This window comes from Cervus elaphus, chromosome X (genome assembly GCF_910594005.1).
Source record: "Cervus elaphus chromosome X, mCerEla1.1, whole genome shotgun sequence".
Taxonomy (NCBI): Eukaryota; Metazoa; Chordata; class Mammalia; order Artiodactyla; family Cervidae; genus Cervus; species Cervus elaphus.
This window is the reverse complement of record NC_057848.1, coordinates 59,212,158-59,227,670: the sequence shown is the minus strand read 5'-3', so window position 1 is coordinate 59,227,670 and position 15,513 is coordinate 59,212,158. Positions and strand designations below refer to the sequence as shown.

The 15,513-nt window shown below is 40.1% G+C and overlaps 1 protein-coding gene across 1 annotated transcript; it reads left to right on the top strand.

The window, feature by feature from the left end:
* Positions 1–13,645: 13,645 nt before the first annotated feature.
* On the top strand, positions 13,646–14,736 carry LOC122690696 (acidic leucine-rich nuclear phosphoprotein 32 family member B-like). The gene has a single exon (XM_043897602.1). The coding sequence runs from the start codon at positions 13,859–13,861 to the stop codon at positions 14,642–14,644; it is 786 nt and encodes a 261-aa protein (XP_043753537.1). The 5' UTR covers positions 13,646–13,858; the 3' UTR covers positions 14,645–14,736.
* The last annotated feature ends 777 nt before the right edge of the window (positions 14,737–15,513 follow it).

The following is a 15,513-nucleotide window of genomic DNA, read 5'->3' as shown; positions in this document are numbered from 1 at the left end:
GTATCCAGAACAGAGAGCCAGGAAAGTCTGCAATCTGGAACCATCAACAGGCACAAACAAGAAATGCTCCTTGAGGGGCTTTCTCCCCCTACCCAAAGGACTAGAAAAAGGATGGCCCAATACAACAGAAAACCTTTTTGACAACACCTGCCTCACCCCAGCTAAACACCAGTCTGTGTGTCTACACCTCCACCCATACCACACTGAACTGATTACCAAAGCTATATAGTAAGGCTTCCATGGGATGGTAGCATTATCTCTCCCAGTTCATGCTTCTTTTTCAAAATTGGTTTAAGCTCATGTTCTTGCCTTTCCATTTCGAGTGGGTGCTTATGTTACTGATTTGCATTATTTCTTCTTTTCTAATGTAGTGTTGTAAATTCTAATGTATAATTTAGTGCTGTAAATTTCCCTTCAGTACTACTGTAGTTTTGTCCCACAAATTTTAATGTGTTATTCTTTCATTGTCATTTTGTACAATGTTTTTTTTTTATTTCCCTTGAGCCTCCTTCTTTGACCCATGGATTATTTAGAACTATGTTGCTTAGTTCCCAAGTGTTTGGAGATTTTTCTGTTATCTTTGTGTTAGTTTCTAGTTTCTAGTTAGTTTATAGTTTGATTCCACTGGGGCTGGAGAGCACACTCTGTGTGATTGGAACTCCTTTAAATTTGTTGGGGTTTGTTTTATGGCCAAAGATAGAGTCTATCTTGATGAATGTTCCATGGGCACTTGAAAAGTATGTGTATTCTGCTATTATTGGCCAGACGTTCTGTAATTGTCCATTAGATACTGTTGGTTAATGATGTTGTTGACTTCTTCTATACCCTTGCTGATTTTCTATCTAATTTTTCTATCAATTGCTTAGAATATGGCACTGAAGTCTTCAACTATAATTGTGGATCTCCTGTCCCTCCTTTCAGCTGTATTAGTTTTTGCTTCATGTAGATGAAACTCTGTTGTTTGATGAATACATGTTTAGCATCACTGTCTTCTTCATGGATTGATCCTTTAATCCTTATATACATTTCCTCTTTTATGTGGTAAGTTTCTGTTTTCATTTGAAGTTTACTCTATACGACATTAATACAGCCACTCCAACTTTTAAAGAAAATTAATCAGTGTGCAATATATCTTTTCCTATCCATTTGCTTTCAACCTACTTATGCTGTTATGATTGAAGTGGGTTTCTTGGAAAGAGCATTAAGTTGGGTCATGCTTTTTAATTTACTCTACCATTCTCCTTTAAATTAATAGATTTAGACCAACTAAATTTAATACAATTATTGATGTTAGGATTTAAATCTGTTAGTTTATTGTTTTCTCTTTGTTCTGTTTTTTCTTGCCTTCTTATGGATCACTTGAACATTTTTTAGAATTACATTCTGACTTATCTGTATTTGATGCTTTTGAACTGTGGTGCTAGGGAGGACTCTTGAGAGTCCCTTGGACAGCAAGGAGATTAAGCTAGTCAATCCTAAAGGAAATGAACCCTGAATATTCATTGGAAGGACTGGTGCTCTAATATTTTGGCCACCTGATGCGATGAGATGGCTCATTGGAAAAAACCCTGATGTTGGGAAAGATGGAAGGCAGAAGAAGGGGATGACAGAGGATGAGATGGTTGGATGGCATCACCGACTCAATGGACATGAGTCTGAACGAACTCTAGGAGATGGTGAAAGACAGGGAGCAGTCCATGGAGTAGCAAAGAATCAGACATGATTTAGTGATGGAACAACAACAATATTTGAAAAATGAAGAGGATAAATTATCCTACCAACATTCTCTTTATGATGACATATAAACTCTCTAAGATGATACAGACTTTCTCTCCAATGCTTCTTACTTCCTCCTGAGCCCTCCCTGGCAGAATCTCTAACATTCTTATTTCTATCAACAGTCTGTCCAGGCCAATATAGGATTTTTCTATCATGCTTTCCAAAAATTTTCCAGCCTCCACTCATTACCCACTTACAAAGTCACTTCCACATATTTAGTTTTTTGTTACAGCAGCACTTCCCTGATAGAAAATCTGTATCAGTAAGGTTTCAGAGAAACAGAACCAATGTAAAATACATTTTGAGGTTTATTGCAAGAAGTTGGCTTATGCAATTGTGGGGGCTGGCTAGACAAGTCTGAATTCCACAGAGTAGATCAACAGGAAGGGAACTCTTGGGACTCTCGGTCATGAGTTGAAGCTGCTGTCCAGAGGCAGAATTTCTTCTTCAGGGAAACCTTAACTCTACTGTCAAAAACTTTCACCTGATTGAACCAGGCCCACCCAGATTATCTAGGATAATGTCCCTTACTCAGAGTCAACTGATTATACACTTTAAACACATCCACAAAATATTTTCATAGCAACATCTAGATTAGTATTTTATTGAATAATTGGGGTGTGTAGCCTAGCCAAGGACACATGAAACTGGCCATCATAGACTGTAAATCACCACATTCATCTTTTAAAACTGTTTGATGGCATATACTAAAGCTAAACATATATGTCCTTTATCACCCAGCAAGTATCCTTCTAGGTTTAGACCTGAAATAAACCCATATATTCACCAAAAGTCATGTAAAAGAATGTTCATGATAGCATTTATTTGTATTAACTTGAAATTGGAAACAACCCAATTCTCCATCAATGGGAGAATGAATTAACAAAGTGTGGCAATACATTCAACGAACTACTACTTAGCAACAAAAAAGAACATCCTACTACTATATGCAACAGTACAGATGACTCTCACAGATAAATGAATGAGCCATTCATCCATTATATCCATTGAATGACTTTCTTTCAAAGTCATTCAAAGTTGAGTACATTCTGTATGATTCCATTTATATCAAGTTCAAAACCAGGCAAAACTAATCTACAGTGTTAGAAATCAGGATAGTAGTTACTTGGGATGGGAGTTATTGACTGGAAAGAGGAGCCTTTTGGGCACTGGTAATGTTCTGTTTCTTGATCTGAATGGTGGTCACAGTGATGTGTGTGTGTATATGTGTGTGTGTGTATGCCATGTGTGAAGATCAATCAAGCTGTATAATTAAGACCTATGTGCTTAAATTATAGCTTAAGAAAAAATTAAAATAGTAAAAACACCCAGACAAGCTAGGAAAATGAGTTTAAACTAATAAAAACAGTCTTTAATGTCTAACAATTTTAAAGTAGAGCCTGAAGAAGACCTGATTTGGCAGCATGGAGAAAGACTTGGGGGCTTCAACTGACCACAAGTTCTGTGAGTCAGCAATATGAGGTGGCAATTTGAAAAGTGCAAGTAATTTAATTCACTTTAACAGATACAAAGTCTCTCTTATATTTCATCTTGTTGGTTCCAGCCCATCATTTTCAAATCTCTTTGGATCTTAATTCTGTTATGTAGGACAAAATGGGGTTGTAGAAAGAACACTTGGAAAATAAAGCCTTGGAATAATCTTTCTAACTAAGACAACAATCTAAAGTTGAGCAAAAGTCCAATGAGTTGTTTTCTTTGTAACTGGACTTAGATTTAGAGACCAGATGCAACATATTTCAAAAGTTGTTGACAAATTTAAGAGGAACCAGAGGCCAAGAGTTAGGATGTTAATGAGAAGTAACCCTGCCATATACAGAAGTGCTTGAGACAACCAACTAAGGAGGGATGTGGAAGAGTTTTTATTCTGAATATTGGAAGGGCTGGCATTTGAAAGAGGGCATATCTGTTCACCACTAAGGATGGAGCTAAAGCTGAAGTAAGTGTAACCATGAAACTGACCTGGTTTCACTATATTAAGAAGGAATCTTAAAACTCAACATTCAGAAAACTAAGATCATGCATCTGGTCCCATCACTTCATGGTAAATAGACGGGGAAACAGTGAGAGACTTTATTTTGGGGCTCCAAAATCACTGCAGATGGTGACTGCAGCCATGAAATTAAAAGACACTTGCTCCTTGGAAGAAAAGCTATGACCAACCCAGACAGCATATTAAAAAGCAGAGGCATTATTTTGCCAACAAACGTCCATCTAGTCAAAGCCATGGTTTTTCCAGTATGTATGGATGTGAGAGTTGGATTATAGAGAAAGCTGAGGGCTGAAGAATTGATGCTTTTGAACTGTTGTGTTGGAGAAGACACTTGAGAGTCCCTTGGACTGCAGGGAGATCAACCCAGTCCATCCAAAAGGAGATCAGTCCCGGGTGTTCATTGGAAGGACTGATGCTGAAGCTGAAGCTCCAAATACTTTGGCTACCTGATATGAAGAGCTGACTCATTGGAAAAGACCCTGATGCTGGGAAAGATTGAAGGTGGGAGGAGAAGGGGATGACAGAGGATGAGATGGTTGGAAGGCATCACCGACTCAATGGGCATGAGTTTGAGTAAACTCTGGGAGTTGGTGATGGACAGGGAAGCCTGAAGTGCCGCAGTCCATGGGGTCACAAAGAGTTGGACACGACTGAGTGACTGAACTGAACTTTCATGCTAGGGTTTTTGTGAAAGAAGGAGAGCTGGGGACTTCCCTGGTGGTCCAGTGACTAAGACTCCTTGCTCTCAATGCAGGGGGCCCAGATTCAATCCCTGGTCAGGGAACTAGATCCTGCATACCACAACTAAGGCCCAGTGTAGTGAAATAAACATTAAAAAAGAAAGGAGGAGAGTTGGCCATCATTCAAGAGTTTAACCAGTTGCTGAATGACCTTGGGCTAGGCGGTTTTCAGAGGAGTCCAGGTGCATTGTGCCTCTTTCCAGATATGCAGAAGCAAAGAATATCACTGAGGGGAAGGAAGGTGAAGTCTCAAAGAAAGGAAAATGCTGACACCTATGTTCAATCATTGGGCTTCCCAGGCAGCGCTAGTGGTAAAGAACCCAACTGACAATGCAGGAGACATAAGAGATGTGGGTTCAATCCTTGGGTAGGGAAGATCCCCCAGGGGAGGGCATGGCAACCCACTCCAGTATTCTTGCCTGGAGAATCCCATGGACACACGAGCCTGGCAGTGTATGGTTCATAGGGTCACAAAGAGTTGGACACAACTGAAATAACTTAGCATGCACACATGTTTAATCATTACTCTCCATTTGCAGTCTCTTAAATGTGGTCATTGGGGATGCCTATAAAGGTAAAGCATCACATATTTTTAACTAGAAATGGACCAGAAATAGAAAGTAAGGTTGTTGTAACTTCCCCAAGGTGCTTCTGTAAAATGGAGCCAATATCAACCTTCAGCATTATGTTTCCAGAAAAGAGAGATCAGTTTCAAATGCTGTCTAAACCCTCCAGTTTATTTACGGGACCACCCATTTAAAAATCTTGCCTCTGTGAAGCAGCATAGAAAACACCGTATTGTGACTCTTTTTGAGAATGTTCTCTTCAACTACAATCCTCTTGTCCTTCCCAAACTAAAGTCCACCTATGTAGAGAATCCACCAGATCTTTATGCTCATGATAAAGTGACCTTGCTTTCACTGTATTTAATTTAGCAGTTGTTGTTGTTGTTTAGTTGCTAAGTCATGTCCTACTCTTTCACCACCCCATGGACTATATTCCGCCAGGCTCCTCTGTTCATGGGATTTTCCAGACAAGAATACTGAAGTGGGGTGCTATTCCCTTCTCCAGGGGATCTTCCAGACCCAGGGACCCAGCCCAAGTCTCCTACATTGCAGGCAGATTCTTTACCGCTGAGCCACCAGGGAAGCCTATTTAATTTAGTAGAGTTGGCATCAAATATAAAGGATTATGCCAGCAAGTGTTGGTCAATCTGACCCTGTCCAGAATGCAATGCTTATTTTATTATATGGCTGCAAAAATATTGTCACAAGTATCTGTGACTATCTGTAAAGTACATAAAGTTATTAAAACACATTCTTTTACTAAAGCAGTACAAAACATTACATAAACAAATCAAGCTAGAAGCAAGCATATTTCATTTGCTTAACTAGCACTAAGGAAGTCACTGAAGCAAAGCATCTGATGGACTGGCAGGCAGAAGGGAGATAATTTCAGGGATGGTATGACATGATAAATTGCCTCTGCTGTACATAATTTTCACTCCAGAAAATAATTCATCTCCCACTCTCATCACATTGTTCTTTCGATGCATATGTCAGTTCGGTCATCTCCATTGCCTCAGCAGGACCAAGTTTGTCCTTTGTGGCTGGAATTCCAAAGATGCAAAACCATGAAAATAAAATAAACCCACAAAGCACAGCCTAATTTTGGACACCTTCTAAAATGTAAATGTCATTATTTGGGTCTCTTTTACATGTTTTCATAGAGAGTCTAGAGCACCCCATAGAATAATACCCTTTTGAGACAAGGCAGCTTGAGAGGAGGTATGAGCATCCACACTGTGACCCAATGGAGGCTTGGTTTAGAGTTCTAGCACTTATCAGATGTGTGAGCTTGAGCAGTTCACTTACCTCTTCCTCATCTGCAAAATATGGATATAAAACGACTGACTTCCTAGGGTTGTTAAAAAAAAAAGGCGGTGCCATGCATGTAAGGTGTCTACACACCATTTGTGTCTGTTGTTAGTAAATGGTACTTGGTATTAAGATTCAGTGGTTTAACACATATTTATTGAGCACCTATTTGCCTAGCACTGTTCTAGGTGCTTGGAACACAGTAGTGAATAAAGAAACCAAAGTCCTTCATTGTTCTAATTCTCTGAAAAATACCGTTGGTAGCTTGATAGGGATTGCATTGAATCTTAATAGATCTTAAACTGACTGAAAGGAAACAAATAATAAAAAAAAGTAAAACGTGTAGCTTGTCAGAAAGTGATAATGACTATGGAAAAATTGTAGCAGGGAAATTGAAGATGGAGAGCTGGGGTTGAGAGTGGGGTTGCAGGCTTTGATGGGTGGTCACCCACGATGGTGACATGAAAGCAAAGATCTGAAAGAGGTGAATGAGTGAGCCAGGAGCCAGGAGGCTATCTTCAAGAAGTATGTTTCAGGCAGAGGGGACCACAACTCGAAAATCCTGAAACAGAAATGTATGTGGGGTATTCAGAATAGCAGGGAGGCCAGTGTAGAGTGGTATGAATGATAGGGAGAGGAGTAGGAAATAAGGTCAGAGAAGTAATGCAGACAAGATAATGTAAGGCCATATATTGCCTGGCATGTTGTAGCAGGTGCTATGTATGTAAAAAAGTATTCTTATATAACATCATCATCATTACCAGACATAAATATTTAAAGAACCACCTTTCTCTGGGTTAAAAGCTATAGGAGGCACAAGGGTGACATCAGAGAGATTTTTAAAATAACCAAATGAGAGACAATAGCAGCTGAGACAAGAGTAACTGTAGTGGAGGTTGTGAGACATGGTCAGATTCTGGCTAAAGTTTGAAGTTAGAGTCAGCAGAACTTTCTGATTTAGTAAACATGGGGTGTGAGTGAAAGAGAGGAGCAGATGACTGCAAGGTTTTTGTGCCCCAGTAACTGGAAGCTGGGCCTGTTGTAATCTGACCTGAAGACCATACAGGTGGAGCAGATTCTAGATCGGCAACATCTTTTGACCATGTTAAAGTCTGTGATGTCTGTTAGACACCCAAGCAGACAGGTTAAGTGGGAAGTTGGATATCCAAGTCTAGCATTTGGGGTAGAGGTCCATGTTGGTATTATCAGTGTATGAATTGTGTTAAAAGTCATGGAACTGGATCATCAAGGAGTAAGGACAAAGAGGAAGAGGAGCTGAGCCCTGGAGAATCCAATGTTAAGAAGTCAGGGAGAAGAATAGGCAAAGTCATGGAGATGGAAAGTAGATATATGGTTGTCAGGGGCTGAAGATAGTGATGGAGAGTGACTGTTGATGGTTAAGGGGATACTTTGGGGGGAGATGAAAATATTCTGGAACTGGATCATTGTGATGATTGCCAACTCCGTGACTATCCTGTAAACCACTATAAAAGGGTAAATTTTATGGTATATGAATTAAATCTCACCTTAAAAAAAAGAAGATGGAGAGAAGAGGAGAATTCAACAAAGGAGACTGAGGAGTGAGGTGGAAAGAAAACCAAGACAGTGGATTGTCCTGGAAAGAAAGAGGGAAAAATGTTTCAATAGAAGCATATCAAATGCTGTGGAGACCTTATGTACATTGCAGTTACATCATTGGATTTAGCATCATGAAGGTCACTGATGATCCTGGGAAGAGCCATTTAGGTGGAACAGTGGGAGGTGAAGCCTTGACTGGAGTGAGATAGGGGAAAAATCCACTGGTCACTGTTGGAGGATGATGGGAATTCAACTCATTATTTTGAAAACTGGAAAATAGAAAGAATCAAGGCCCTCTCCTGCCTTTCTAGGAAAATGGTACCACTATAAAACCATATAGCAGATGAGGGGGCATTTTTTCTCTATAGAAGTATTTCTAGCTAAAAAGTGAAGATAGGATGATGGGATTCTAATAATGCCATGTTGCAATCCTCGGTGGAAATCTATGCATTAGATTAGCAATATTAGCAATAACTGCTAACATCAACCAGGAGGAATTATCATACTCCTATACCTCTTAACGGAAGCACATGCCACCATCAATGAAGCAGTCTTTCTTTAAAAAAAATCAAACTAAATCTGATTAGACCTCTAGATTTGACTACCAATGTACAGAAAACACAAGAAACAAAGGAGCATGTTAAATAAAACTACAGGACTGCAGTCAGTAAAATAGAAGATGTGGAGGATTTTAAAGGATAAACAACACAATGAGGTACCATTACACGCCAGTCAGGATGGCTGCTATCCAAAAGTCTACAAGCAATAAATGCTGGAGAGGGTGTGGAGAAAAGGGAACCCTCTTACACTGTTGGTGGGAATGCAAACTAGTACAGCCGCTATGGAAAACAGTGTGGAGATTCCTTAAAAAACTGGAAATAGAACTGCCATATGACCCAGCAATCCCACTTCTGGGCATACACACTGAGGAAACCAGATCTGAAAGAGACACATGCACCCCAATGTTCATCGCAGCACTGTTTATAATAGCCAGGACATGGAAGCAACCTAGATGCCCATCAGCAGATGAATGGATAAGGAAGCTGTGGTACATATACACCATGGAATATTACTCAGCCATTAAAAAGAATTCATTTGAACCAGTCCTAATGAGATGGATGAAGCTGGAGCCCATTATACAGAGTGAAGTAAGCCAGAAAGATAAAGAACATTACAGCATACTAACACATATATATGGAATTTAGAAAGGTGATAACGATAACCCTATATGCAAAACAGAAAAAGAGACACAGAAATACAGAACAGACTTTTGAACTCTGTGGGAGAAGGTGAGGGTGGGATATTTCAAAAGAACAGCATGTATACTATCTATGGTGAAACAGATCACCAGCCCAGGTTGGATGCATGAGACAAGTGCTCCGGCCTGGTGCACTGGGAAGACCCAGAGGAATCGGGTGGAGAGGGAGGTGGGAGGGGGGATCGGGATTGGGAATACATGTAAATCCATGGCTGATTCATATCAATGTATAACAAACCCACTGGGGAAAAAAAAATAAATAATAAAAAAAAAATAAAATAAAATAAAGGATAAACAAGTTCTTTCCAATAAATGAATTCTAGGGGCAAAAAGAGAGATAGAAGTGGAATACTGATGACACCAGATGCTGGCAAAGATTTAGAGAAGCAGGAACTCTCATTCATTGCTGGTGGGAGTGTAAAATGGTACAGTCACTTTGGAAGACAGTTTGGTGATATCTTACAAAATGAAACATACTCTTACCATATGATCCAACAATCACACTCCTTGGTATTTACCCAAAGAAGCTGATTTATGTCACATGGATATTTACAGCAGCCTTATTCATAATTGTCAAAACTTGGAAGCAAGCAACCAAGAGGTCCTTCAATAGGGGAGTGGATAAATAAACTGTGGTACATCCAGAAAATGGAATATTATTCAGCATTTAAAAAGAAACGAGCTATCAAACCATGAAAAGACATGAAGGAAACTTAAATGCATATTACTACATGAAAGAAGCCTATCTTTTAAAGCTACATACTGTCTGATTCCAACTATATGATATTCTGGAAAAAGCAAAACTCTGGAGACAGTGAAAAGATCAGTGGTTGCCAGGGACAGGGTGTGATGAATAGGTAGAACACAGAAAAATTTTAGGGCAGTGAAAATACTCCACATGATATTATAATGATAGATACATGTCATACATTTGCTCCATAGAGTGTACCACACCAAAAACAAACCCTAATGTAAACTATAGACTGTGGTTGATAATGATGTATCAATATACATTCATCAATTGTAACAAATTTCCCACTCTGGTGGGGGATGTTAATAGGGGAGGCTATGCATGTGTGGGGGTGGGGGGTATATGAGAAATCTCTGTATCTTCCTCTTACTTTGACTACGGACCTAAACCTGCAGTAAAAAATAGTCTTGGTGGGAGGGGGGATCGGGATGGGGAATACAGGTAAATCTATGGTTAATTCATGTCAATGTATGACAAAAACCACTACAATATTGTAAAGTAATTAGCCTCCAACTAATAAAAATAAATGAAAAAAAATCCAACATGCCATGTGTCAACTTGGTTGGCCCAGGGGTTCAGCCAAACACTGTTCTCGATGTTTCTGTGAGGGTGTCTTCGGATGAGATTTCCATTTAAATGGGTGACTTTGAAGAAAGCAGATTGTCCTTCATAACATGGGTGGGCTGCATCCAATCAGTTGAAGGCCCTAAGAGAACAAATGGCTCACTTCCCATGAGCAGAAGGGAGTTCTGCCAGCTTACTGCCTTTGGACTTCTTCTGCAGCACTCATCCTTCCTGGCTGGTCAGCAGACTACCTTTGGATTTGAACTGAAACTCTTTCCTGAATCTTCACCTAGTCAGCCTCTACCACCAGATTTGGGATTCACCAAGCCTCTGTAATCCTGTAAGCCAACTCCTTAAGATAAATCTCTTTATATAGTCACATCCTATTGGTTCTGTTTCTCTGGAGAACACTGACTAACAGAGCATCTAATGCTGTATCCCTTGGTCTGCCCCTGATTCTTTTTTATTTAATAAGTATCAATAAGGTTTAAAAATATCCAACAGAGGAATTTCAATATATTGCTTTATACTTTTCTGGATCTATGGTATCTAGAAATCTTTGATGGTACAATTGGAATTTTCTTTCATGGAATTACATTTCTAAGGAATTCTCAAGATTAGATTTTTATTACAAAGTTTATATGTTCCTCTTGGACATTAGAAAGCCACTGTTCAAGGCAACACTCCTTTAGTCTTAACTTTGTACAGTTTCCATTTTCACTGCCCTTTTGAACTTTATGCCTTCCTTGCTAACATCTTTCTGCATCTTTTCCATATATGTATGATAAATTAATGAGAAAGAGACACAGAGCAAGAGAGAGACAGAGATGTGATATGAATGGGAGGAGGGAATTTGGGGGCAATGAGTATAGACAATTCTTTTAAGGCACTTTAGCATGAAAGGGAAGAGAAAAATGAAAAATGGGCAGTTGTTAGGGAAGAAAATGAGTCAAGAGACATGTTTGTCAGAAATATAGATCAATGGAACAAAACAGAAAGCCTGGAGATAAATCCATGCACCTATGGGCACCTTATCTTTGACAAAAGAGGCAAAAACACACAATGGAGAAAAGGCAGTCTCTTCAATAAGTGGTGCTGGTCAACTACATGTAAAAGAATGAAACTAGAACACTTTAACACCATACACAAAGATAAACTCAAAATAGATTAAAGACCTAAATGTAAGACCAGAAACTATAAAGCTCTTAGAGGAAAACATAGGCAGAACACTCTCTGACATAAATCACAGCAAGATCCTCTATGACCCACCTCCTAGAGTAATGGACATAAAACCAAAAATAAACAAATGGGACCTAATTAAACTTAAAAGTTTTTGCACAACGAAGGAAACTATAAGCAAGGTGAAAAGAAAACTCTCAGAATGGGAAACAATAACAGCAAACAAAACAACTGACAAAGAATTAATCTCCAAAATATACAAGTAGCTCAATACCAAAAAACAAACAATTCAATCAAAAAGTGAGCAGAAGACCTAAACAGACATTTCTCCAAAGAAGACATACAAATGGCTAATAAACACATGAAAAGATGCTCAGCATTGCTCATTATTAGAGAAATGCAAATCAAAACCACAATGAGGTATCATCTCACACCAGTCAGAATGGCCACCATCAAAAACTACAAACAATAAATGTCGAGAGGATGTGGAGAAAAGGGAACTCTCTTACAGTGTTGATGGGAGTGCAAACTGATACAACCACTTTGGACAATAGTCTGGAGATTCCTTAAAGAAAACTAGGAATAAAACTACCATACAGGGACTTCCCTGCTGGTCCAGTGGTTAACACTTCACCTTCCAAAGCAGAGGGTGTGGGTTCAATCCCTGGTCGGGGAGCTAAGATCCCATACACCCTATGGCCAAGAAACCAGAACATAAGCAACAGAAGCAATATTGTAACAAATTCAATAAAGACTTAAAATTTAAAAAAACAAAAAACTACCATACGACCCAGCAATCCTACTACTAGGCATATGCCCTGAATAAACCAGAGTTGAAAAAGATGCATGTACCCCAGTGTTCACTGCAGCACTACTTACAATAGCTAGGACATGGAAACAACCTATATGTCCATCAGCAGATGAATGGATAAGGAAGTTGTGGTACATATACACGATGAAATATTACTCAGATATAAAAAGAAATGCACTTGAGTCAGTTCTAACAAGGTGGATGAAACTGGAGCCTATTATACAGTATGAAAAAAGTCAGAAAGAGAAAGACAAATACTGTATATTAACACATATATATGGAATTTAGAAAGATGGTACTGATGATCCTGTATGCAGGGCAGTGAAGGAGACACAGACATCAAGAACATACTTCTGGACTCTGTGGGAGAAGGAGAGGGTGGGATGATTTGAGAGAAGAGCACTGATACATATACATTACCATATGTAAAATAGAGAGCCATTGGGAGTTTGATATATGATGCAGAGCACCCAAAGCTGGTACTCAGTGACAACCTGGAGGCATGGGGTAGGGAGGGAACTGGGAGCGGTGTTCAGGAGGGAGGGGAGACATTTACACCTATGGCCGATTCATGCCAATGTATGGCAAAAAAAAAAAAAAAATTACAATATTGTACAGTAATTATCTGCCCATTAAAATTAAAAAAACATTAAAAAAAAAGAGACATGTTTATTCATTGAACAGAATGATGTGGTAGAGCAGGAAAAATGACTGGCTTGGAAGAGAGATAAGGGATTGTTATAGCTAAGTCCTTCAGTAGGTAACAGAGGGTAGGGATCTAGTGAGGAATTGGAATGGTTGCCCTTAGAGAGAAAACATACATTTTCCAAAGTAACAGATTTGGTTGTGGGAGCTTTAGGAAGTTCTTTTTCTCTTCTGCTCACTTCTATTTTCTCAATAAAATAGGACACTAGATCACTAACTGAGAGTGAAAATGGGAGAAGAGGTGTTGGAGGCTTAAGGAGAGAGGAATAGATGTGACATGGTCTTCCACAGGAGTTGGAGAGTGAATGTGTAGGAAAATAGTTTGGTTGCCAGACAACTCCAAGGATCCACTTGTGGCTAGCGGTCATGAATTTAAAGTGAGATCAGCTTTTCCCTCCATGGTTTCTCTCCGCTCCCGCGAGTAACTTGGCTCCGGGGGCTCCGCTCGCCTGCCCGCATGCCGCCCGCTACCCAGGACCGCGCCGTCGGCCTCTGCCTCGAGCAGACCCCTTCCGACGGCCCTCGCTGCGCAGGCTGGGACGCCTCTCCCCCCTCCGCCCCCGCCGCGGAAAGTTAAGTTTGAAGAGGGGGGAAGAGAGAGAAACATGGACATGAAGAGGAGGATCCACCTGGAGCTGAGGAACCGGACCCCAGCAGCTGTTCGAGAACTTGTCCTGGACAATTGCAAATCAAATGATGGGAAAATTGAGGGCTTAACAGCTGAATTTGTGAACTTACAGTTCCTCGGTTTAATAAATGTAGGCTTGATTTCAGTTTCAAATCTTCCCAAACTACCTAAATTGAAAAAGCTTGAGCTCAGTGACAATAGAATCTGTGGAGGTCTGGATATGTTAGCAGAAAAACTTCCAAATCTTACACATCTAAGCTTAAGTGGGAATAAGCTGAAGGACATCAGCACGCTGGAGCCTTTGAAAAAGTTGGAATGTCTGAAGAGCCTGGATCTGTTTAACTGTGAGGTTACTAACATGAATGACTACCGAGAGAGTGTCTTTAAGCTCCTGCCCCAGCTGACCTATCTGGATGGCTATGACCGAGAGGATCGTGAAGCCCCAGACTCAGATGCCGAGGTGGATGGTGTGGATGAAGAAGAGGATGATGAGGAAGGAGAAGATGAGGATAAGGAGGAGGATGAAGAGGGCGAGGAAGAAGAGTTTGATGATGAAGAGGATGACGATGAAGATGAAGATGCAGAAGGGGAGCAGGACGAGGATGAAGTCAGTGGGGAGGAAGAAGAATTTGGACAAGATGGAGAAGTTGATGAAGATGATGAGGATGAGGACGAAGACGAAGATGAAGATGAAGAAGAGGAAGAAAGCGGGAAAGGTGAAAAGAGGAAGAGAGAAACAGATGATGAAGGAGAAGATGATTAATAAGACCCCAGTAACCTGCAAAAAAAAGAACTGTTTAGTATTGGTTGGACTGCTGACATGGATTTGGTAGCTGTTTTTTTTTTTTTTTAAAGGTAGCTGTGATGCAAACCCCCGGACACCCACCCACCCAAAGAGCCAAAGAATAGTTCCTGTGACATTCCACCTTCCTCCATTTAGTCCCTCTTGGAAATCCACCACCAAGCTTGGGGACTTCACCCCAACAAAATTGTAAGCGTTGTTAGGTTTTTGTGTAAGACTTGCTGTAGCGTGGATAGCTGTGATTGGTGAGTCAACTGTCCGTGGCTACCAGTTACACCAAGATTGTAACAGCATTTTTACTTTCTGTACAACAAAGGAGCTTTGTAAATAAAATCTTAACATTTTGGGTCTAACTGGCAAAAAAATATTTTTAAGAATTTAAGTGAAATAAACACATTCCTCTTTGGAAAAAAAAAATAAAGTGAGATCAGATAATGTGGTTTTGTATTTTCCTTCAGTCACAGTTCAGCTGCAGGTACGGAGCAGGTAGAGAGGTGCACTTAACCAGGTTTGGGTTTTGCCAAGTAAGTCTGCAGATATGAGAAGGGCTTTAAGCTGGAGCGTACACAAGAGAGTGATTACGATGATCAAGTATGGAGTGCAGGTTCAGTAAGGAGGGGACAGAAGACATCAAGTAGATGCAGGACAGGGAAAAGGTAGTAGGATCAATGGATGGGAAGTTTCATGGGGTCAAAAGATAGTTGGGAGTGAGCTGGACAGACAGGAGATGCCAGACTCCTATCTAGCCTTGCAATGAAACATTGCAAGATTGGGTAGAAAAATTGGTAATGACCAGCTCTAGGATATGAGAGGCTGGGGTGGGGCTGAGG

Bases quoted from the DNA above. Each gene is read 5' to 3' on its own strand.
- LOC122690696 (XM_043897602.1), top strand. From the start codon at position 13,859: ATGGACATGAAGAGGAGGATCCACCTGGAGCTGAGGAACCGGACCCCA.